The 23,952-nt window shown below is 36.7% G+C and overlaps 1 protein-coding gene and 1 long non-coding RNA gene across 3 annotated transcripts in view; one reads left to right on the forward strand and one right to left on the reverse strand.

The window, feature by feature from the left end:
* The window catches only part of LOC141374880 (uncharacterized), a 64,991-nt gene that overhangs the window by 19,335 nt on the left and 21,704 nt on the right, over positions 1 to 23,952 (forward strand). The gene's annotated exons all lie outside the window — the stretch shown is intronic.
* The window catches only part of BDP1 (BDP1 general transcription factor IIIB subunit), a 90,841-nt gene that overhangs the window by 12,935 nt on the left and 53,954 nt on the right, over positions 1 to 23,952 (reverse strand). For both annotated transcript variants that reach the window (XM_073905371.1, XM_025892865.2), the window contains exons 26-37: positions 23,535 to 23,722; positions 22,338 to 22,725; positions 19,205 to 19,324; positions 15,006 to 15,042; positions 14,429 to 14,521; positions 12,626 to 12,851; positions 11,468 to 11,625; positions 5,538 to 5,685; positions 5,115 to 5,295; positions 2,110 to 2,173; positions 1,580 to 1,766; positions 366 to 567 (exon numbers count right to left, since the gene is read on the reverse strand). In XM_073905371.1, the coding sequence (XP_073761472.1) occupies positions 366 to 567; positions 1,580 to 1,766; positions 2,110 to 2,173; positions 5,115 to 5,295; positions 5,538 to 5,685; positions 11,468 to 11,625; positions 12,626 to 12,851; positions 14,429 to 14,521; positions 15,006 to 15,042; positions 19,205 to 19,324; positions 22,338 to 22,725; positions 23,535 to 23,722 (1,992 nt within the window). The remainder of the gene's footprint in view (positions 1 to 365; positions 568 to 1,579; positions 1,767 to 2,109; positions 2,174 to 5,114; positions 5,296 to 5,537; positions 5,686 to 11,467; positions 11,626 to 12,625; positions 12,852 to 14,428; positions 14,522 to 15,005; positions 15,043 to 19,204; positions 19,325 to 22,337; positions 22,726 to 23,534; positions 23,723 to 23,952) is intronic.

Consider the following 23,952-nt stretch of genomic DNA (forward strand, 5'->3'; position numbering starts at 1 on the left):
AGTATTATGATAATAGTGATGATGATACTACTATTACTATTTTACACAACAGAAAACTCACTCACAGAAACAACATATCCTGACTCAGGTCCCACAGCTGTCATAGGGTACAGCCAGGATCCAGATCTACAAGATGCTTTTGGCCTTTTTTGAGCCAATAACAAAAAACTAGGAATGGGTTTCCTAATTAACGTCCATCAATTTTCACAAAGAACTATTGGAAACGAGAATCCAAAATCGGTTTTAGCTGGATTATTTGTGGTGAAAAGCATCAGAACTATCTTCATATAAAGAGGCTAAAGGAAGAAACAGAAATGTATCTGTTGTAATAGGACCATCTTATTTGCTTGATGATTCTATCTTACCTCAGAGGTATGATTTTGACAATCATCTCCTGAAGTGAGCAAACTTTTTTTGGCAGGAGGAACATGGTTACTTTCACCAAGCATACAGTGAAATCTCTTCCTAGATATAAGATCCAAATTAGCAGGAGGAGGCTTTTCAGAACCATCTTTTCCGGAATCAGATAAATACATGGTATCCTGACCAACTGAAGTTACTGGAAAACTAATAGAAAATGCAAACATATGAAATTAGCAAATCAGAAGCTATTTAATGAAGTAAAAGGCTGAGCTATTCCAGTGAAAACTGCCAAAAAAACTTCCAAGTAACTAATATATACATGGCCAAGGTCACAAAAATGTTAGTTTTGCGATCCATTCATACTTAAAAACTTGCAACTTAAATTCTGTAATACTGAATTAAATCCAAGGTATAAAAATACCGTTTTCCTTGTCTATAAAGTTAAAATTTTAATCTAAAATGCCTCTTACTAATATAAATGCCTTCAACATCTAATGCTACTTGACAGAGAATTAAGCATCTTAACCAATGACTGTAAAATACAACAATTCTATAGTAAGGAATTTAAAAAGCAGTATTAAAATATACAGAAATGGGGCGCCTGGGTGGCTCAGTTGGTTAAGTGTCTGACTCTTGATCTCAGGTCTTGCTTGATCTCAGGGTTGTGAGTTCAAGCTCTATGTTGGGCTCCACGCTGGGCGTGGAAGCCTACTTAAAAAAAAAAAAAAATACACACACACACACACACAGAAATGTTATCCTTCTTGCAACTTCTGTGAATGAATATTTATTTCAGACTTTAAAATATATAAGCTTACAAAGTAACCACACACCTTTAATAGATGACATTTTATAATCCAAATTGCTAAATTTTTTTAGCTTTCAAAATACTTAAGATACCAAACAAGTTTCATACAAAAGTATTATATTATACATTTAAATGGCAGCTTTATCAGGTTATATATAAAATCAGTAATTTCTTCTCTAACTTAACATATAATTATTAAATAAGATCTTTGGGACAATTACAAATAATGCTGGTGAACAGCTTATTCAGTCAATACTATTCAATTCATAAAGCACCTTTCCTCCTAGCAAAAACAGTTTAGGTCCCAGGTGATATATGGAAGTGTTGAATCCCCATACTTTACACCAGAAACTAATATTGCACTGTATTTAACTAAATGGAATTTAAACAGGTTAGCTCATTCATTACCTCATGTCACTCCTTTCTTCTGTATTCACGGATTTGATCAATATGGGTGCTGGCAGTAAAGGGTTTGGCATTAACTGTGCAGTGGTATCACTAAATTCTTCTACAGCATTGGTTGGGATTTCCACCAGAGTTAAAATGAATGCTTGTTCATCCTCACCATCTTGATGTACATTAGCAACTAGATTCACTATCAAAGTTTAAAAGTTAATAATGAAAAGCTGAACTATGAAAATCATTAATTTATTACATTTCTAAGAAGTCTCACTACAACTTATCCCCATGAATAAAAAGCAAATTACACCCATAAAAGTAAAAAGTAATTTCAAAAAGGATAAAGACGGTTCACTATAGAGGGGATTTATAATTCTGAATAACAAACTGTTCCATAAAATACTTCAAGTTTTTTTGTTTTTAATTTAAGACTGTCACAGACTAAAAAACTATTTTGTTTTTCCATAGTCAAATGAGGTAGAGAAGTAAAAGCTGTACTATTCAGTTCTGTGGTACTTTATCGAAGCACATTATCATACCTGCTAAGTCTTGAGAACTGATTACATTCTCTTGTTGGACTTCCAGCATACTAGTTGGTGTACCCTAAAAAAATTTTTAAAAATTAAAATGCAAAATGGGGTTGACCAAATTTTAGTTTTAAAAAATTTTCCAGACAACTGGATATAATAAGAATTATTATTTCAAAACTCAACTTTTTTTAAACATTTTGAAACTTTTAGTTGTACCAATAACTTTTGATTTATATAAACATATATGCACCAAGAAATTCTGGCTAAACTGTTAAATATGTGAATTTTATGAAATTATTTTTGAAGTAACAGGAAAGGGAGATTCAAACCCCTCAACCTTCACTCTACCCCAATACAGCAGATCTTGTACTATTAGTAGGTGACATCCTTGCCTCCAACACAGCCCCTTTGAATCTGTTTTCCACAAAATTGCCAACCCTGTATTCTCTAAAATGCAATTCTTATTGTAATTCTCTACTGCTTAAAATCTTCAAACTTTCAGGGGCACCTGGGTGGCTCAGTCGTTAAGCATCTGCCTTTGGCTCAGGTCATGATCCCAGGGTCCTGGGATCGAGTCCCGCATCGGGCTCCCTGCTCAGCGGGAAGCCTGCTTCTCCCTCTCCCACTCCCCCTGCTTGTGTTCCCTCTCTAGCTGTCTCTCTCTCTGTTAAATAAATAAAATCTTTAAAAAAAAATTTAAAAAAAACTTCAAACTTTCATTTTGTAACCAACAATGTCAGTAATTGATTCAGGCAAGCATCATCAATGGATACTAAAACTACTGGGTATTGGGCACCTGGGTGGCTCAGTCGGTTAAGCAGCTGCCTTCAGCTCAGGTTATGATCCCAGGGTCCTGGGATCGAGCCCCGCATTGGGCTCCCTGCTCAGCGGGAAGCCTGCTTCTCCCCCTCCCTCTGCCTGCCGCTCCCCCTGCTTGTACTCTCTCAATCTCTCATTCTGTATCAAATAAATAAAATCTTTAAACAAAACAAAACAAAACAAAAAACTACTGGGTAGAAGGTTGCTGGGTCTAAAATAACTTACTAACACAGTGTGCAAAAGATGCTGTTAAATGGAGAAATCTGGCAGGCACTTACATGCCTACTGAGGTGATAAAGGAAGACAACAACACCTAGGTAGTAATTGTGCCAAACACTGTTCAATCTGAATCAATAACGGGGAAGAAGAACAAAAATCCAGATTGTGAATTAGCCTGCAATGTCAAGTTCACAGAAGAGGGAAAAGAAGAACTACTCTAGATGAAAAGAGAATAAGGAGAATGACAACTAAATGCAGTATGAGAGCCCTGGTTGAAACTGTGTATTACATATTATTTTTAAATCCATATTAGATAGTATGGTAATACTGTGACAACAGTATCATCATTTCTGTATTAGAAACATCCTTAGTATCAAATTCAAGCTGGAGTATGTATGGGTGAAGGCTCATGTCTGCAACTTTCAAATGGTTCAGTTTCTCAAAAAGTATCTATCTACAGAGATGGAGAACATGACAGAATAAGCAAATGAAGCAAAATGTTAATAATTAATAAATCTATATAAAGGGTCTATGAGAATTCTATTTAAGATTTTTGCAGGGGCGCCTGGGTGGCTCAGTCATTAAGCGTCTGCCTTTGGCTCGAGTCATGGTCCCAGGGTCCTGGGATCAAACCCCGCACTGGGCTCCTTGCTCAGCAGGAAGCCTGCTTCTCCGTCTCCCACTCCCCCTGCTGTGTTCCCTCTCTTGCTGTGTCTCTCTGTCAAATAAATAAATAAAATCTTAAAAAAAAAAAAAAAGATCTTTGCAACTCTCAAACGAGTTTGAAATTATTTCAAAATAAAAAGTAAAAATAAACAAGCTGGAGGTTAGGGAAAATCCCGTAAATTTTGATATAGCCCAAACTCTAGCAAATCATAAAAACTCCTTTGATGATCTGCTCCCGGGATACCTAGCTCACTCATCTTTAACTACTTCTTCATTTATATCCTACTCATAACTACTTAGTCCCTGAATATGAAGTGCTGTTTCACACTTATTCTTTACACATGTTCCTCTCCCTTTAACTGGTTAATTTACCTGTTCTTCTAGATCAAGGACTTTTTTAGTCCTGGCTACACATCAGAATAACCCGAGGAATTTATTTATTTATTTATTTGTCTGTTTATTTATTTTAAGATTTTATTTTTTATTTATTTATTTGACAGAGAGAGACACAGCAAGAGAGGGAACACAAGCAGGGGGAGTGGGAAAGGGAGAAGCAGGCTTTCCGCAGAGCAGGGAGCCTGATGCAGGACTCGATCCCAGGACCCTGGGATCATGACCTGAGCTGAAGGCAGACGCTTAACAACTAAGTCACCCAGGCGCCCCAACCTGAGGCATTTTAACAACAACAACAGAAAGCAAATGTCTACACCCTATTTCCAGAGGCTGATTTTACTGGATTGGGTTGAAGACCACTCCTTTATTAAGAGTCTTGTGCAACTTGCCTTCAGAATTTAACCATTCATATCCTCAACTGTTTCCTACAACTTTGTCCCCCCCAGTACCTTACACAGTATTGAACACGTAGTAATAAAAATACCTGCAATGTGAAAGTATTTCTCAGATTCAGTGGCCAGCAAGCAAGAGGTAAATACTCTGTACAAAACACTTCTTTTTCAAAACTTTCACAGCAAAGCTACGTATTGGCTGTTTTATCTATGCTCCAAAGACTAAAAACACACTCAATAAACAATTCTATCATAATACATTCTTGCAAAGGCAAAACTATAGGGAAAGAAAACATCAGGGATTGCCAAGTAGTCGGGGTGGTAAGGGGGGGTGACTAAAAAAGGGCCCTGGGGAATCTGGGGGAACTGTTTATGTGTTGCTTACATGACTATATATGTTTGTCACAACTTGTAGAAGTACACACTGAAAAAGGTGAAGTTTATTTTTTGTAAATCCTACCTTAATTTTTTTTAAACAGGGAATAAACACCCAGCCACCCCATGTTATATTTTATATTCTTTTACCTCTGACACATGAAGTGCAAGCACACTGTCTCCATTAGAGTCCTTTCTCTGGGGCTCTTTGATGGAACTCTCACTGAGAACCAGATCTGAACCAAGTGTATGGGGCCTTGTCTCAAAGGAAACAACTGGAGCAACTGACGATATCTGAACCTTTTGAGATTCTTCTTCTTGATCATCGTTTCTGAAAAAGAAATTAGTATATATTCGAGTTTCAGAGTATGTATTAAAGTTCTATACTGAAACCAAGTGGACAACTACAGAGTAATGTTTAGAGCTAAGTGAGTCAAAGATTTAATGGTGTTCAAATTTCTAAACTATATTTAATGCAACAGAACTCCCTTTTTCCAATCAAATTCTTACAGTTATAGCTAATGACTATAGTTGAAACATAATATAACCCAAATCCCAGAATCTCTCTTTTACCTTTCAGTTAGATTTGCTTCTTGAGAAATAGTCTCTTCAATACCATGTTCACAAGCCAATTTGCTCTGCTCCTTATTCTCTGCTGTTGTAAGTGATCCAAGGTTTTCATCTTGTAATTCCGTTGCTTCAGAAGCATTTTTCTCAGTTTCTTAAACAAAGAACACACTTAAGATATAGTCCAAAACAGTACAGCTAAAACTGCCATATTAGAAATATGTTCTCTCTTCAAAGACAGATCACTATATAGTGGCTCTTCCAAATTTCTCTTAATCCAAAAATCAAGCTTATTCACATGGCAGAAGAGTGGTCCTGGCCAATGAGATTTTTGATGCAAATGATTAACGAATCCCTACACTGCACATATTTCACTTGTGGCTGCCACAGTTTTATGTCCACTCGATGGTGACGGCAGTGTAATTACAACCCCATATACAAAAAAGTTTAGAAGTGGGTACACATGAGGTCTGGCTAGTTCCACCTTGGGCAAAGTTGGGGAGGGAGGTATTCTAAAAAGAATATCACAAAGAAGAAAAAAATGACTTCTACATAAAAAGAGTTACCTTCAAATCGCTCTCAAAATACCAACAGCATTTATCATAAAACTAGACCAAATAATACTAAAATTTGTATGGAACCACCAAAAAGACTCTGAAGAGTCAAAGTAATCTTGAGAAAGAAAAACAAAGGTAAGAGGTATCACAATTCCAGATTTCAAGATCTAATATAAAACTACAGTAATCAAAACAATACTGTACTGGCACAAAAACAGATCAATGGAAGAAAATAGAGTCCAGAAATAAATCCACACTTATATGGTCAATTAATCTAGGACAAAGGAGGCAAGAATATACAATGGGTAAAAGACATTCTCTTCAATAAATGGTGCTGGGAAAACTGGACAGCTACATGCCAAAGAATGAAACTGGACAACTTCCTAACTCCATCTACAAAGATTAAACTCAATATGGATTAGAGATCTAAATGTGAGACCAAACCATAAAAATCCTAGAAAAAAACACAGGCAATAATTTCTCTGACGTCAGCTGTAGCAACATTTTTCTAGATATGTCTCCATAGGCAAGGGAAACAAAAGCAAAAATAAACTACTGGGACTACATCAAAATAAAAAGCTTTACACAGCAAAGGAAACATCCACAAAATGAAAAGGCAACCTACTGATTAGGAGAAAATATTTGCAAATGATACATCTGATAAGGAGTTTGTATCCAAAATATATAAAGAATTTATATAACACCAAAAAACAAAACAATACGATTAAAAAATGGGCACAGATGGGGTGCCTGGGTGGCTCAGTTAGTTAAATGTCTGACCGCTGATCTCAGTTCAGATGTTGATCTCAGGGTCATGAGTTCAAGCCCTGCGCTGGGCTCCATGCTGGGCATGGAGCCTATTTAAAAAAAAAACAAAAAAACAAAAAAAGGGGCACAGGACCTGCATAGACTTTCTTCAAAAGAAGATATACAGATGAACAACAGACATATGAAAAGATGCTCAACATAACTAATCATCAGAGAAATGCAAATCAAAACCACAAGATATCACAACCAAAATGGCTAAATACAAAAAAAAAAGAAGAAATAACAAGTGTTAATAAGGATATAAAGAAAAAGGAACCCTTGTGCACTAATGGTAGGAATGTAAATTGGTTCAGCCACTGAAGAAAATAGTAGGGATGTTTTTCCAAAAATTAAAAATAAAAATTCCATATGGTTGAATAAATTCCAGTACTAGGTATTTACACAAAGAAAATGAAAACACTAATTCAAAAGATATATGTACCACCCTGATATTTAGTGCAGCATTATTTACAATAGTCAAGATATGGAAGCAACCTAAGTGTCCATCAGTACATGAATGGATAAGGAAGATGTGATACACACAATGGAATATGACAATGCCATTAAAAGGTTGAGATTGGGCTGTTTGTGACAACATGGATGGACCTAGAAGGTATTATGTTAAGTGAAGTAAGTCAAACAGAGAGAGACAAATACCGTATGATTTCACTCATATATGGAACCTTAAGAAAGCAAATGAATAAACAAACAAAGAGCACATTCAGACCTATAAATACAAAGAACAAACTGATGGCTTCCAGAGGGGAGGGAGTAGGAGGATAGACATAGTGGGAGGAGAGTGGGAGGTACAGGCTTCCAGTTATGGAATGAGTAAGTCATGGGAATAAAAGGCAGAGCATAAGGAATAGTCAATGGTATTGTAATAGCACTGTATAGTGACAAATGGCAGCTCTGCTTGTGGTGAGCACAGCACAATGTACAAACCTGTTCAATCACTATGCTGTATACCTGAAACTAATGTAACACTGTGTGTCAACCACACTCAAATAAAAACAAATTTTTAATAAAATAAAAAAGGTAACTTCAGCCTGCACACTGAAATAGCTTCTGGGTATTTCTGAACTCAGAGTAAATTAACTAACTGAATCATAAGCATTGCTGGTTGAAAGGAAATCCCGGAAATCAGGAACCCCAAAACACGGCAAAGATGATGCTAACTATCCAGATCGTCTACCTGTAGGGCTTAAGACAATCTAGACAGCCTACTACATACACTGTTTTTCCCGCTCTTACTAGCATGTGAAGGGGCTGGGCCCTTAACAGGGAGGGGAAGTGGAAAAGGAAGTAGGAGTAGGATCAACATGTATAGCACAATCTAGTGAGGCCATTAAAAACACGAAAGAGAACAGTATGTAATCATATAGAAAGATCTTTTTCAATATACTAATCTTTAAAAACAGTGCTACTGGGGCACCTAGATGGCTCAGTCCATTAAGTGTCTGCCTTTGGCTCAGGTCATAATCTCAGGGTCCTAGGATTAAGTCCCATGTAAGGCTCTCTGCTCAGCAGGGAGTCTGCTTCTCCCTCTGTGCTCTCTCTCCCTCCCTCACTCTCAAATAAATAAATGAAATCTTTAAAAACCGAGTGCTACTATATAAAGAACTCAATAATAAAAAAACAAGTATCCCAATTTAAAAATGAGCACAGATTGGGGCACCTGGGTGGCTCAGTCGGTTAAGTATCTGACTCTTGATCTCAGCTCAGGTCTTGATCTCAGGGTTGTGAGTTCAAGCCCGGCGTTGGGCTCCACGCTGGGCACTGGGCGTGGAGCCTACTTAGAAAAAAATAAAACAAAATTAAAAAAAAATGAGCACAGACATGAACACATGTCTCTAAATAAAATATATAAATAAGCACATTAAAAGATACTCAGTATCATTGGTCATGAAAGAAATACAAATCCAAATCAGGAGATACCACTTCAAGCTAACTAGACTATCTAATAACAAGAGTCAGAGAGGATACAGAGAAACTAAAACCCTCACAGAATGTTGGTGAAAAGACACACTGTTGGACCACCTGGATGGCTCAGTTGGTAGAGCATGTGACTCTTGATCTCAGGGTTTTTCAGGGTTTTAAGTTCAAGCCCCACACTGGGTACAGAGATTACTTAAAAATAAAACAAAACAAACAAAAATCTAAAAAAAAAGAAAGAAAAAAAAGAAAATACAAAATGTTACTTCTTTTTTTTAAAGATTTTATTTATTTATTTGTCAGAGACAGAGAGAGACAGAAGGAGCACAAGCAGGGGGAGCGGCAGGCAGAGGGAGAAGCAGGCTCCCCGCTGAGCAGGGAGCCCGATGTGGGACTCGATCCCAGGACCCTGGGATCATGACCTGAGCTGAAGGCAGATGCTTAACCGACTGAGCCACCCAGGCGTCCCATGTTGCTACCACTTTTGAAACAGTCTGGTAGTTCTTCAAAAAGTTAAACAAAGAATTACCATATAGTCCAGCAATTCCACTTGTAAATGTAAATCCAAGACAAATGAAAACTTATGTCCACACAAAATCTTACATATGAATGTTCTTAGCACCATTACTTAAAACAGCCAAAAAACAGAAAACAACCTAAATGCCCTGAATGGATAAACAAAATGTAGTATGATGGAATATTTGGCAAGAAAAAGAAATATTTGACACATGCTACAACATAGATGAGCCTTGAAAACATGCTAAAAGAAACCAGACACAAAAGGCCACATATTATACGATTCCATCTATATGAAACGTCCAAAATAGGCAAAGCTACAGAGACGAAGTAGATCAGTGGTTGCCTAGGGCTGGGAAGGGTTGAAGGATGTGGGAAGTGGCTACTAATGGTGAAGGTTACACAACTTGAGGAATATACTAAATGCCACTCAAGTATACACTTCATATGGGTTAACTGTATGGTATACAATTATTTCAGTAAAACTGTTATTTTTAAAAGTACTGAACAAGGGGTGCCTATTTAATGCAGTAGGTTAAGCATCCAACTCTTGGTTTCAGCCCAGGTCATGATCTCAGGGTCATGGAATCAAGCCCTGCATGGGGCTCCAGGCTCAGCCCAGAGTCGGCTTGCAACTCTCTCTTCTTCTCCCTCTCCACGAGGTACTCTCTCTCTCAATCTTAAAAAATAAGTAAGTAAATAAATAAATGTGCTAAACAGTATATATGATATAGTTTGCTTATAATTTTGTTCTTTCTGAAAGGAGTAACATGTATTTATATACGTGTGTGTGTGTGTGTGTGTGTATTGATGTATCTATGTACACACACAGCCCCACATTTAGATGCTTATGTTTATAAAACACTTCTGGAAGTCCACAATGAAAACTTAATGGCAGTTTACCACTAGACATGAGATTAGGGGACTAGGAACCAAACAAGTTTATTAAATTTTATACCTTATGGGCAATGTCTTATTTTTTGCCACATGCATGTATAGCTTTCTAAAAAATGTTTGCTTGAATATTCATGTACACAGACACACATAAAAAATACCTATGAAGAAAACATTGATTAAGTAAATACAGTTAACCCTTGAACAACATGGGGGTTAAGGGCACAAACTTTCCATGCAGTAGAAATTCTGCATATCCGATTCCCAAAAAAACCTAACTACTAATAGTCTACTGTTGACCAGATGCCTTACGGGTGACATAAACAGATTAACATATATTTTTTAAGTTACATGTATTAGATACTGTATTCTTACAATAAAGTAAGCTAGAACAAATAAAATGTTATTAAGAAAATCATTAAGGAAGAGACGCCCAAGTAGCTCAGTCGGTTAAGCATCTGCCTTTGGCTCAGGTCATGATCTCAGGGTCCTGGGATCAAGCCCTGCATGGGGCTACCTGCTCAGCGGGGAGTCTGCTTCTCCCTCTCAGTCTCCCTCTCTCTCAAATAAATATTTTAAAAAAAGAAAAGAAAATCATAAGGAAGAGAAAATACATTTATAGGACTGTACTATGTTTATAAAAAAAATTCCACTTATAATTAAGTGTAAGCTTATATGCAAGAGGTATCTGGATGTTCTTTGTACTATTTCTTATTCTTGTAAGTTTTCTGTAACTTTGAAATTATTTCCAAATAAAACATATTTTAAAAGTTAAAAAGAAAAAAAAAATCCATTGTATAGGGGCACCTGGGTGGCTCAGTTGGTTAAGCGTCCAACCCTTGATTTCAGCTTGGGTCATGATCTCAGGGTCAATATCAAGCCCCGCATCAAGTTCCACGCTCAGCATAGAGTCAGCTTGGAATTCTCGCTCTCCCTCCCCACTCGCCGTCCCCTCTTTGGCTCTTAATTAATTCTTTTTTAAAAATCCACGTACAGTGGACCCATGCAGTTCAAACCCATGTTATTTTGGGTCAACTAAATAGAAAATAATAATGATGAATGAAGCTAGTTGACGGATTTATTGGTATTTCTTTTATAGCTCATTCTACTTTTTGAAACTCTTTAATACTAAATTAAAATAATTTTAACTGAATATTCCATTTGAAATGCAAATGCAACTTCTCCTGTAAAAGTAATTTTGTAGCTGTTTAAGGGAACATAATTTACCTCTTTGACTTTCTACTACTTCTCCTTTGTTTACAAACACACTGGGAACTTCCTGATGAACACCAAACCTGTTGGTCCCTGAAGTCTCAAGATTTGGTTTAGGCTTGGCAAATCTACTTCTCATTCTCAAATTACCAGTCACTTCAGAAGTTGTATTCCTAGAAAAAGATGGGAAGAAAGAAATTCATCAACCATGTAATAACTATCTCTCTCACCTTCATACATTCTGATACAGTTATGTGCCACCTTCTCAGGTGCCACAATATCTGTAAGTGTTCATTTTTTAATGCTGAAAACATAAGAGTGGTAAATTTTACTGACAGTCTAGAGAAGGGAAGAGAATCTGGATCATGTTTGTAAAATAGAGACCATATTTACATAAAAAACTATTTCATTAAAGTTTCAAAGATGCACATACTACATTTAGTTTAATATGCAAACCATTAGGGGCACCTGGCTGGCTCAGTGAGTAGAGGATGTGGCTCTTGATCTCAGGGTCCTGAGTTCAAGCCCCATGGTGGGTGTTGAGTATACATTAAAAAAGTAAATTAAAAAAAAAAATGCAAACCACAGGCAACTGGGTGGCTCAGTCAGTTGAGTGTCTGCCTTTAGCTCAGGTCATGATCCCAAGGTCCTAGGATTGAGCCTCATGTCAGGCTCTCTGCTCAGTGGGGAGTCTGCTTATCCCTCTTCCTCTGCCCCTCCCCATGCTCATGCTCACTCTCTCTCAAATAAATAAATAAAATCTTAAAAAAAAAAAAAAGCAAACCATTAAACTAAAATCAAACCAGCCTACCCTCACTTTGAAGGCTGAGAAACTGGAGCACCTGGGTGGCTCAGTCAGTTAAGTGTCTGCCTTCTGCTGAGGTCATGATCCCTGAGTCCAAGGATTGAGCCCCATGTCAGGCTCCCTGCTCAGCAGGGAATCTGCTTCTCTCTCTCCCTCTGCCTCTCCCCCTGCTCCTTCTCTCTCTCTCTCTTGCTCACACTCTCTCTCAAATAAAATCTTTAAAAAAATAAAGGCTGGGAAATTAGCAGTGCCTACTTTACACTTACACAAGTATTACTCAAAAGCTATCAACTAAATTGATAGTTGGTTTAAATGTATTTATTAATTGAATACTATAAAACTCAAGAGTTTAATAAAGCAAAATAAACCTGGTTGATACAGCGTTTTCCTTTACTTTCTCCACTAAACCAATTTCTTCTTTAGTACTTTGCTCTTCCAATACAATCTTGTTTTCTTCTAATGAAGAAGGAGATGTACTATTGACAGGTGAAGAAAGCTCCTGACATTCACGAACAATTTTGTGATTTACATTATCTGGGCTAAAAGGAACACAGCTTTTATCCTTTGAATGAACATCAAGAAGTACACATACTCCTATTACAGAAAAGAACAGAAAATTAAAATTGACCCAATACAAGTAGATGTCCAAAGTAAATAAATCCCTCAACATTAAGCAACTGTAAAATTCTATATTATTTTTAAAGTTTACTCTTTTTGGTTCTGAATTTAAATATATGATCAGGGCGCCTGGATGGCTCAGTCAGTTAAAGGTCATGATCTCAGGGCCCTGGGATCGAGCCCCACAGTAGGCTCCCAGCCCAGCAGGGAGTCTGCTTCTCCCTCTGCCCCTCCCCCCCACTCATGTGTGTGCTCTCTCTCTCAAAAATCTTAAAAAAAAAATATATGATCATATAGTTTATGCCAGAGATCTGACTTGTTCTAAGCCTAATAATTCTTACAGACTAGAATTTTTCTGCTATTAGAAATAAAAATGAGGGATGCCTGGGTGGCTCAGTCAGTTGGGCATCTGCCTTTGGCCCAAGTCATGATCCCAGAGTCCTGGGATCATGTCCTGCTTCGCCTCTCCCTCTGCCTGTGCTCTCCCTGCTTGTGCTCTCTCTGAAAAATACATAATAATAAAATTAAAAAAAAAAAAAGTAAAAATGAATCTGTTACCTTGACTAACTACATAGCCTCAAATGAGTTTCAAGACAGGATCACCTTCATTTACAAATTTTTAAAACTCGTTTTTATGTACTAGAGATTTATGACAGGCTCCAAAACAATCCTCTGCCATTGAGAAAGGAGCCGTATTCAGACACCTGCCTGGCTCAGTCAGTAGAACATGTGACTCTTGATCTTGGGGTCATGAGTTCAAGCCGCTCATTGGGTATATATTTTACTCAAAAAAAAAAAAGAGAGAGAGAGAGAGCGTGCGCGCACGAGAGAGAAATGAGACTGTGTAAGGACCACAGACCAGAAAATTTACTGTATGGGGACTAATATAACATAATAAAAAAAAATTTCCTGATAAATATATAGTTATAGGCCTAGAAGTCTAACACCTAAAATAAATGGCAGGCCACTCATCTCCAGACAAAATAATTAACAGGAATATAATTAACTATCCATTTAGTAGACTTAAAATGGAAGGTATTCCATAAGGTCAGCCTAAAATACTGTGAAAATCTAGGTTGACCTATCTTTTGGCTCAGTCCAAACTAACAGAATAGTCGCAATTAAATTAGTTCAACGACTGTCTGCTATTGTCCCTTCATACTATATGTGATTATCAGGTTAACTGTGAAGACAATCCAAAGCAGAAGCTCCTTTGCTAAAGAAACATGTGTCAAGTGATCAGTGATCAATGAGCTCAGTTCACCAATGTTTATGATGAGAAAAGTAAAGGACTCACTAGATTATTCCAGGAATACAAAGTTTTCTTAATAAACCAAGTGCACTATTTTGAGATGGTGGCCACTACATCTAAAGCGACTAAGTTAGACGGAACAATGCACACATGTTACCTTTCTCTGGACAAAAACAAAGTTGGCAATGCCTACTTCAAATGTAAAAGGCCGGTACTGACTTATTACTCAACTGCAGGTATAATTTCTTAAAAGTTGTATTTTAAGAGGTTTTTTCCAGTAGGACTTAACTTTCATTCTTACCATCACTCTGTTCTGTACCGATCTCTGATTGCAACACTAGATCTCCCATTGTAAGTAAAGTTATAGCAGCTTCAGTGCTTCCATCATTGGTACCTTGTGAGGAAATATACCAACATTAAAACAGAAAAATGAAGCTGGAAATTGAAGTTTGCTTACTTAGAAAACATTTTTAATTCAAGTATTTATCCTTTGGAACAAGTTTCAATGTCCTGCATACCACTAATTCCTCACTAGAGCAGTGTTTGGTTACTACAAAAAAAGAAATCATTGTTAGCTTTTACTCATTGAAAATGCCTCCCTCCTATTAAATAACTTAATACCTTCAAAGAAAATATATCTGTGCAAATCAGAGGAGAGGAAATAAGTAATATTTCTTTATTAAACATTTAACTCTTAACTCACTTCAAAAGGTAATTATTCCAAGAATCCAAGTTTCTCCTGGAGATAACATATTCAACAGTTAAAATTTTTTCTTCAACTCTCCAGTGAAATTACTCATTTGCTAACTAACACCAATACTGAATCACTTTGTTAGTGTTAACTAAGTAGTTTTAGCAGTTTCCTTATTAACAGTTACCTGTTTCATCTTGGGTATGTTCACCTGTGTTGATTTCCTAAAAGAGGAAAAATAAGCAATGTCTTATGTATTTTCCCAAATATAGGTTCTGTGTCTCAAAAACCATGATGTTTTACAGTTCTTCAATGTTTTGATTACAAAGAAGTGGAAACTGTTTTTTCCCTATACAATTATTAACATTTCATACAGAAATAATTTAAAAGCCAAGTTATTTTGTCTCTTGCTCCTTATTTTACCTTTTCCTTGTATGACATGCAAATTTTTAACTCTAATCATATAGCATTTACTATGTGCACCTACTGTTCTTAATTTACTTCTTCACTTTCATAATCCTTCAACTTCAGTCATATCTGCCATAGTTTTAAACCAGTGGAAACCAAAGACTAAAGAATACTGCCAATTTTTTAATTAGGTTAGTGAAAACTTAAATGAATTTTAACAAATGAAGAAGTTACAAGATTTATGTCCAATATGACATCATAAGGAGCTCTGCTGACCCTATTAAACACAAACACGTAAAGCCTCTGGAAATGGACCTAAGGCGAAAGAAACACCTTTTTGAGAAAACTGATGAAAATACAGTAACAAAGCGGAGAGACTGTGGTATTTGAACTAAGACTGCTCTCTCCCCCTCCTTCTTCTCAGCTCAGTGAAGCAGAGACCCCACCTCAGAACCTGCAACCAAGAAAATAGGGTCTTTTCTCCTTACCAGCCCCAGCTGCAGGGCTTTCTTCCTAGGAAGAACAGAACTTCAGCTCCTGACACCACAAGAATCTGGTGTCAGATTTGTAATCGAAAATAGAATTATTATGAACTTGCACATAAAAAAAAAACTCAATAAAATACCAGCAAACCAAATCCAGCAACATATAAAAATTGTAGGCCACAGCCAAGTAGGATTTATCCCAGGGATGTAATTTTTTATTTAACATCAAAATTCAATGTAATACATCATATCAATACAATAAAAAGGTAAAATCACCTGATCATCTCAACAGATGCAGAAAAAGCGTATGACAACTTCCAACACCCTTTCATGATAATACTGTCATGCAAACTAGGAAAAGACTAGAACTTCTTCAATTTGATAAAAATAAAACATCTATGGAAAGTCCACAGCTAACATCAAACTTAATGGTGAAAGACTGGATACTTTCCTCTAAGACCAGTAATGAGACAAAAATGCTCACTCTTGCCACTTTTGTTCACCAGTGTACTGGAGGTTCTAGCAAGGGCAATTTGGCAAGCAATAGAAATAAAAGACATCCAGATTGAAAAGTATCGTAAACTGGGGCTCCTTGGGTGGCTCAGTCAGTTAAGCGTCTGCCTTCGGCTCAGGTCATGATCCCAAGGTCCTGGGATCCAGCCCCACATCAGGTTCCTTGCTCAGTGGGGAACCTGCTTCTCCCTCTCCCTCTCCCTCTGCCTGCCGCTCCCCCTACTTGTGCTCTGTCAAATAAATAAAATCTTTAAAAAAAAAAAAGGTAAAGTGTTATATACTGAATTCTGTCACCCAGAAAGATATGTTGAATTCCTAACCCCAGTACCATGAATGTAACCTTATTTGGAAATAGGGCCTTTTTAGATGTAATAGTTAAGAGAAGGTCATACTAGATTAGGGTTGGCCCTATCCACTATGACAGGTGTCTTTAAAAGAAAAAAGTCACAGGGGCACCTGGGTGGCTCAGTCGTTAAGCGTCTGCCTTCGGCTCGGGTCATGATCCCAGGGTCCTGGGATTGAGCCCCGTATCAGGCTCCTCGCTCCACGGGAGGCCTGCTTCCCCCTCTCCCACTCCCTGCTTGTGTTCCCTCTCTCACTATATCTATCTCTGTCAAATGAATAAATAAAATCTTAAAAAAAAAAAAAGAAAAAGGTCACAGAGACACACATACAGGGAGATCACCATGTGGCAATGGAGGCAGAAATTGGAAATGTGCTGCCACAAACCAAGGAATGACAAGGACTGCTGACAACTGCCAGAAGGTAGGAGAAAGGCCTGAATGGTTTTTCCCTAAGAGCCTCCAGAAGGTGGCACCTTGATTTTGGAATTCTAGCCCCAGAACTATAAAAAAAATAACTTTCTGTAATTTTGAACCACCTAGTTCGTGGAATTTTGTTATAGCAGCACTGAGAAACTAATACAGAAAGGCAGAAGTAGTTTGTCTCTATTCACATGTCATGATCTTATACGTAGAAATCCTAAGGAATCCACTAAAAAAAAAAAAAACTATTAGAACTAAAGAGCTCACAATTCAGTACCAGTTTGTACATTTTAGAAGGCTTTTCACATTAACTGCCAATCTATATAATTTACAGTTTGACATGATGTGTCTGTTTAAAACAATTACAGAGTATAAACCCATTAAGGATCTGGGGGAAGAAAAGAAGCTTAATGTAGAACTAAGCTTTTAAAGTATGTTTTAGGGGCACCTGGGTGGCTCAGTTGGTTAAGCGACTGCCTTCAGCTCAGGTCATGATCCTGGAGTCCCAGGATCGAGTCCGCATCAGGCCCCCTGCTCAGCAGGGAGTCTGCTTCTCCCTCTGACCTTCCTCCCTCTCATGCTCTCTCTCATTCTTTCTCTCTCAAATAAATAAATAAAATCTTTAAAAAAAAAGTATGTTTTATTTTTTAATTCTGGTCTTGGTGCAAATGTTAGTTATGCCTTATTCATATCACAGTTAGATCACCATGCTGTGACATGGTTTATATTCATGCTGCCCTAGATACTTTTGTAATTATTTGTTGCAAACTGTCACTATTAACTTTCTTTTATGTAAGTACTTTATAAAAGTTTCTTAAACTTTTGCTTATTTAATTTTGAATAAAAGCTAAATTCAAAAAAAAAAAAGAACTAAAGAGTTCAGCAAAGTTGCAGTACACAAGACCAATAATCAAAAATCAATTGTATTTTGGGGCGCCTGGGTGGCTCAGTCATTAAGCGTCTGCCTTTGGCTCAGGTCATGATCCCAGGGTCCTGGGATCGAGCCCCACATCAGGCTCCCTGCTTGGTGGGAAGCCTGCTTCTCCCTCTCCCACTCCCCCTGCTTGTGTTCCCTCTCTCGCTGTGTCTCTGTCAAATAAACAAATAAAAATCTTAAAAAAAAAAATCAATGTCAGTACAGAAGCTTGTATACAAATGTTTACAGCAGCATTATTTACAATAGCCAAAAGATGGAAACAACCTAAATGTCCATGAACACATGAAGAGATAAACAAAACGCAGTATTGTCTACATGGACTGTTATGTGACCACAAAAAGAATGAAGTACTGATACATGCTAGAACGTGGATGAACCTTGAAAAGAGTATGCTAAGTGAAAAAAGCCAGGCATAAAAGACCATACTGTATGAGTCAATTTATATGAAACATCCAGAATAGACAAATCTATAGAGACAAAAAGTAGATTACTGGTTACCTAACCCTGGGGAGGGCTGAGAGGAAATGGGGAGCAACTGCTTTGGGACATAAGGTTTCTTTTTGAGGTGACGAAAATGCTCTAAAATTGACTGTTACAATGATTGCACAATATCTATAAATATAGCAGAAACCAATGAATTGTACATTTTCAGTGCGTGACTTATTTGGTGTGTGAGCTATATCTTAAGTTGTTAAAAGGGGCACCTGGGCGGCTCAGTCGGTTAAGCATCTGCCTTCAACTCAGGTCATGATCCAGGGTCCTGGGATCAAGCCCCGCTTTGGGCTCTCTGCTCAGCGGGGAGTCCCCCTCTCCCTCTGTGCTCTCTCTCCCTCCCTCGCTCTCTCTCAAATAAATAAATAAAATCTTTTTAAAAAAAACAATTAAAAAAAATAAAGTTGTTGAAAAAGTATAATTCCCAATCTTCTTATCCAAAAACAAGAGAAAAACTAACCAAATAAGGAAGAGTACCAAACAAAATGCAACTAAATGTATTTTAAGTAATTTATATTCAATATAGATTTAATGCAACAGAACTTTAACATAAGTTTATGAGGATCTTAAGAGTTATTCACGCGCACACACACAAAAATCAATGCTTTCCAAGTGAAATACAAAATCTATGGATTATTCACCAGTTTCTACTATTCATACTTACAGCTCCCTACATGAAAGAAATTAGTAAGAATGGCTTGTAAACTTAAAGATTTCAAAATAAATCTCCATTCTTTTGAAAGTAAACAAAGAGTTAAAAACAAAACATATTACAATGGATGCTTACAACAGATAATGCCTTCAAATTTTCTTCTTGTTTCATCTCCTGAGTAGTCACATCTGTGTTTGAGAGTGGATGTTCAACAACAGCTATGCCTATATCTGGTACATTCACAGTTATTTCAAGCTGTCAAAATGAGAAGTTTCATTATTTCATTTTGGCATACTACAGTCAGTAAAACAAAAATGACTAAGTAAAATAGAGTGTTAAACTGAATAAACAACCCACATTCACACACAATTAAAAACAAATATAGTAACTCGACATCAACTTGGCAAAGTAAAACATTTAAGCTTTGAGGGGTCTGTGATCCTTACAAATAGTAAACAGAATTTCCAAAGTAATCTTCTTAGTACCTAGCCTTTCACTTTCTACTATTCCCACTTTGTCTCTATGTTCCCATAATTTCTCTCATCAATCTGTGAATATTTATGGAGTGCTTCCTAAAAACTAGGCTACAGATACAAGGGTACAAAGCTGAAATAAGGCAAGTTTGGTCCCTGCCCTCAAGGAATTCACAATCTCACAAAAACAGACATGCAATTTTCTAACTATACACCATCTTCAGTGCTGTAATAAAGATGAGTTGAAAGCACTTTAAAAAGATTTACCGTACGTCCGCCCCTGCACCAAGACAACTACCCTCTCCCACAACCCCATGATAGCCATGGCAATGGACACGTAAAAAACTGAATTCATTCACATTTACTCATGTAGTAGTCTTTTTGGTCATAGATCCCTATGATCTGGGGACTAAAGGACTAAGATTTATCTCCTAGACCATATACAAGACAATCTGGCTTCTAGCCCTTTATTTACAGAGAGGTAAGTATAAAAAACAATGATTCAATAGAAAGTGAGTAAAGAGTCAAGTATGAAAATCTGCCTTCATGATAGATATAATTACTATAGTAACACTTGTGCATTCTGTACCTGTTTTTTCAGAAGCAAATATTAGAGAAAAATCTTTGCTACTATCCTATAGGCCAGGGATGAATGAGAAAGTTAAAGTGATTTGAAAAAACCAAGTATTTTCTGAAGAGTTGGGAATGGATGACAAATGGAAATATTGTAGATATTCGAAAATTGGCACTATCCAGTTTCAAAGCTTTATTTTTTTTTAAACAGCTTTACCGAGATAACGACTCACATACCAAGAATTCACCCACGTATATAATTTGATGTTTTTAGAATATGCACAGATATGTGTAACCATCACCACGGTCACTTTTAGAACATTTTCATCACTTCAGAAATGAACCCCATATCCATTAGTTATCACTCTCTTAACCCCTCATCTCCAAATCCCTAAGCCAAACCACTAATCTACTTTCTATCTCTACAGATTTTCCTGTTTGAGACATTTCATATGAATGGATAATTATGTGATTATGTGATTCTTTTGCAACTGACTTCTTTCACTTAACAATGTGCCTTTCAACCAACAGAATCAGTAAAATACAAAACGTATAGCTAAATGAATTCTCATGCAGTGTTAACCAGGTGTCCTTGCAAAAAAATTAACTTTCCTTTTGCATTTTCTTGGTTTCAAATAAAACGTAAATTCACTATCTTCAACTTTGAACTTTCAGTTATAAGAAATTTCATTTTGCATCATTTTTATTTAATTTCAACCATTCTAACTCATTAACTTTATATCATCTAGTATGTGATTACTAACAGTGAATAAGTAAACATGGTTGTGGACTTCCATTCATCATAAATGTGAAGTTACAGATTCAATAATCCGTTAATTCTGGATTCAACATTACTTGAATTGGTTTAAGTTTCCTACTTCTTTCATTATTATCATCACTACTACCTCAGTTAATTCCTAATTCTGTTGCAAATGACTCAGAAACAATCACAAATGCTTAATACAAAAGAGATGCAGTTGTGCTGCTCTTTAAGCCAAGTAAATTACTGAAAATTGAGGCAGAAACAAAGCTGGAATACTAGACCAAGAGGCAAAAAAGGAGCTCTTATAACAAAGTAAGTTGAAATATTATGTTCCTCCACCTCCTGTCCATTAGGATGGCTATTCTGAAAAATAAATAAAAGGGCTGGTGAGAATGTGGAGAAATCAGAACCCCTGTACACTACTGATAGGAAAGTAAAATGATACAACTGCTATGGAAACAGTATGGCGGTTTTTCAAAATAGTAAAAATTGGTGTACAATTTACCATATAATTCAGTGACTCCACTTTGAGGTATATCCCCAAAAGAATTGAGAACAGGGTTTAGAAGGGGTATTTGTACACCCATGTTCATAGCAGCACTCTCTGCAATAATAGCCAAAAGGTGGAAGCAACCCAACTGTCCACTGACAGATGAAAAGATAAACAAAATGTGGTATAACTACATGATTAAATACTATTCAACCTTAAAAAAAGACCATTCCGACACATGCTTCAATATGGATGAACCCTAACAACTTTATACTCAATGAAATAAACCAGTTACAATGAGGACAGATACTGTATGATTCCAGTTACATGAAGTACCTAGAGTAATGTCATAAAGACGAAAGTAGAATGGTGTTTGCCATAGGCAAGAGGGGAGGAGGTAATGGGAAACTATCATTTAATGGGTACAGTTTTAGTTCTGCAAGACAAAAAAAGTTCTGTAGATCGGGACGGTGGTGATGGTGTAGCACAATAATATGAATGCACTTAATGCCGCTGAACTACACACTTAAAATGTGTGCTAAGATGATAAATTTTATGTGTATTTTACCAAAATTTTTAAAAAGAAAAAAATTTAAAAATGTCCCTTCTACATTCTCTACTAACCAGCCTCAGCCTATCAGAGAGTTAACAGAAAACACCTGCCAAAATGAAAAAGAAAAATGAATCAGAAAGTAGATTAAGCAGCCTCCACATACAAATGAAATTAGATTTCCATCCTTATTATTACAATGACTACCTCATGGTGGGCCTGGGTCATAGAGGTTAAATAATCACAGGAGGTTCCTTCTACTGGTTCCTTCAGATATCCCTCAGGCCTCAAACAAACTACATTTGTTAGAGGCTATTTAGAGAACAAACTTTTCAAATCTTAATAATCACTAAGAAGAAACAATGATACACTAAAAGAAAAAACAAGACAGAGTTCTAAGAATTCAAAAAACAAACTACCTCTTCCATCGTTTCCTCGATCTGAGCAGAAACAGGTTCGGGAGACCTGAGACCAATGGGAACAAACACTGGAGCTTTGTTTACTTCTTCTGGAGCAAGATGGTAACTTTCGTCTTCATAATCAGGCTCAAAATCTTCATCATCATCTTCATCTTCTTCCTGCGAAGCCCGAAGAGTCACCAGCGTGGCCTTGGAAGCTCGAGGTTCCTTCTTAAAGGTCTTACTTCGAACTCGTTTTGATCCACGCCCTCTGGTGACACTTGGTTTCATCTTGCGATGCATTCTCCTTCCACTATGATCTACCTCACACTCAGAAGCAGAAGAGACAGTTGCTCTTCGATCCAGACCAATTTTAGAGTAATTTGATTCTTTTAACAGCTGTGGAGAGCTGGATGTTTAATCAAAATAACAATTTAGTCATTACATGCACAAGGAGGATATTTTAATGAAACGGAAATTTCAGAATGAAATCAAACTTCAAGCCATTAAAATGAAAATGCCCACAACCCATAATGTCAAAAACTTACTCTGTGAAATGAAGAAAGAAATGTACTATTACTACTAGTTTCTTATTCAGAGTTCATTCTTAGTTATCTACCTACAAATTTTTCAGAGTAAGTTAATTCTGGGCCATTTTTTCCTTGCTATTTAAGTGAAAATGAGATACAAGACTGGAAATTATTAGAAGAAAATGAGAAAAGGAAAATGGTCCCGTAAAACAAAATGAGCTCAAAAAGAAGTGATACTACTGGGTAAACAGACTAGGTTAAAATAAAGAAAGGAAGGCAAAAAATCCATCAGAACAATGTTGTTTTCTAGAACTTAAGTTCTTTTCCACTCTCCTTAAAAACTACAGAACGTGAGTACCCTTCAGTTGTATTTGTGACCCCACTTGAACTAGCACTTTAATTACTTAGGTAATAGATACTACTCTTTGGTCAGGCTTCCGCTCAAGTCTAATATACTCAACATCCAGAAATTTTAACTGTAGGAAAGAAAAATCTTCCTAAGAACATCAGTAAAAGGTAAACTTTAGCAAATAAAAATCCTAAGTGGGAAAGGAACAGACCTGCAATTAACAAACAATCTACACTTCTGTTAACAGACCATCTTTTTACTCTACAAATAAGTTATGGCAGGACATCCATAAAATGTTATTTTTCTTATTCTGAAAGTATTTGTTAAATAAAACTTTACCTTGATAGTTTACGAAGACACTGCTCTTCAGCAACCGAAGACACAGATTTATCCCCTACAGTTTTTTCTCCGCTTCCTGATGGTCCAACTTCTGAAGGAGCATTGTTTTTGGCCAAAGAGGCCTCTGTGGAATCTACACAATCTTTTCTTGCTGAAACCTCCAAAGATGTCAGAAACTCAGCCTTTTCCTTAAATTTAAGAAGAAACAGCTAATATTACCATGGAAACAATCTTTATGATAATTTGGTTGAGTGGCTGGGCCTAAAGCTCTAAGCTTACACACACACACACACACACACACACACAAACAGTGACTGGTTTCTAACATTTTATAATATTAGAAAGTCACTCAATTTTTATAAAATTGGTTACAGTACAAAAGACAAAACTGTATTTTTTAAAATTTTCTCCTTCATGA

This window comes from Callorhinus ursinus, unplaced genomic scaffold, assembly GCF_003265705.2.
Source record: "Callorhinus ursinus isolate GAN/ISIS: 27379988/994484 unplaced genomic scaffold, GSC_fseal_2.0 scaffold23, whole genome shotgun sequence".
In the NCBI taxonomy this organism is placed as follows: Eukaryota; Metazoa; Chordata; class Mammalia; order Carnivora; family Otariidae; genus Callorhinus; species Callorhinus ursinus.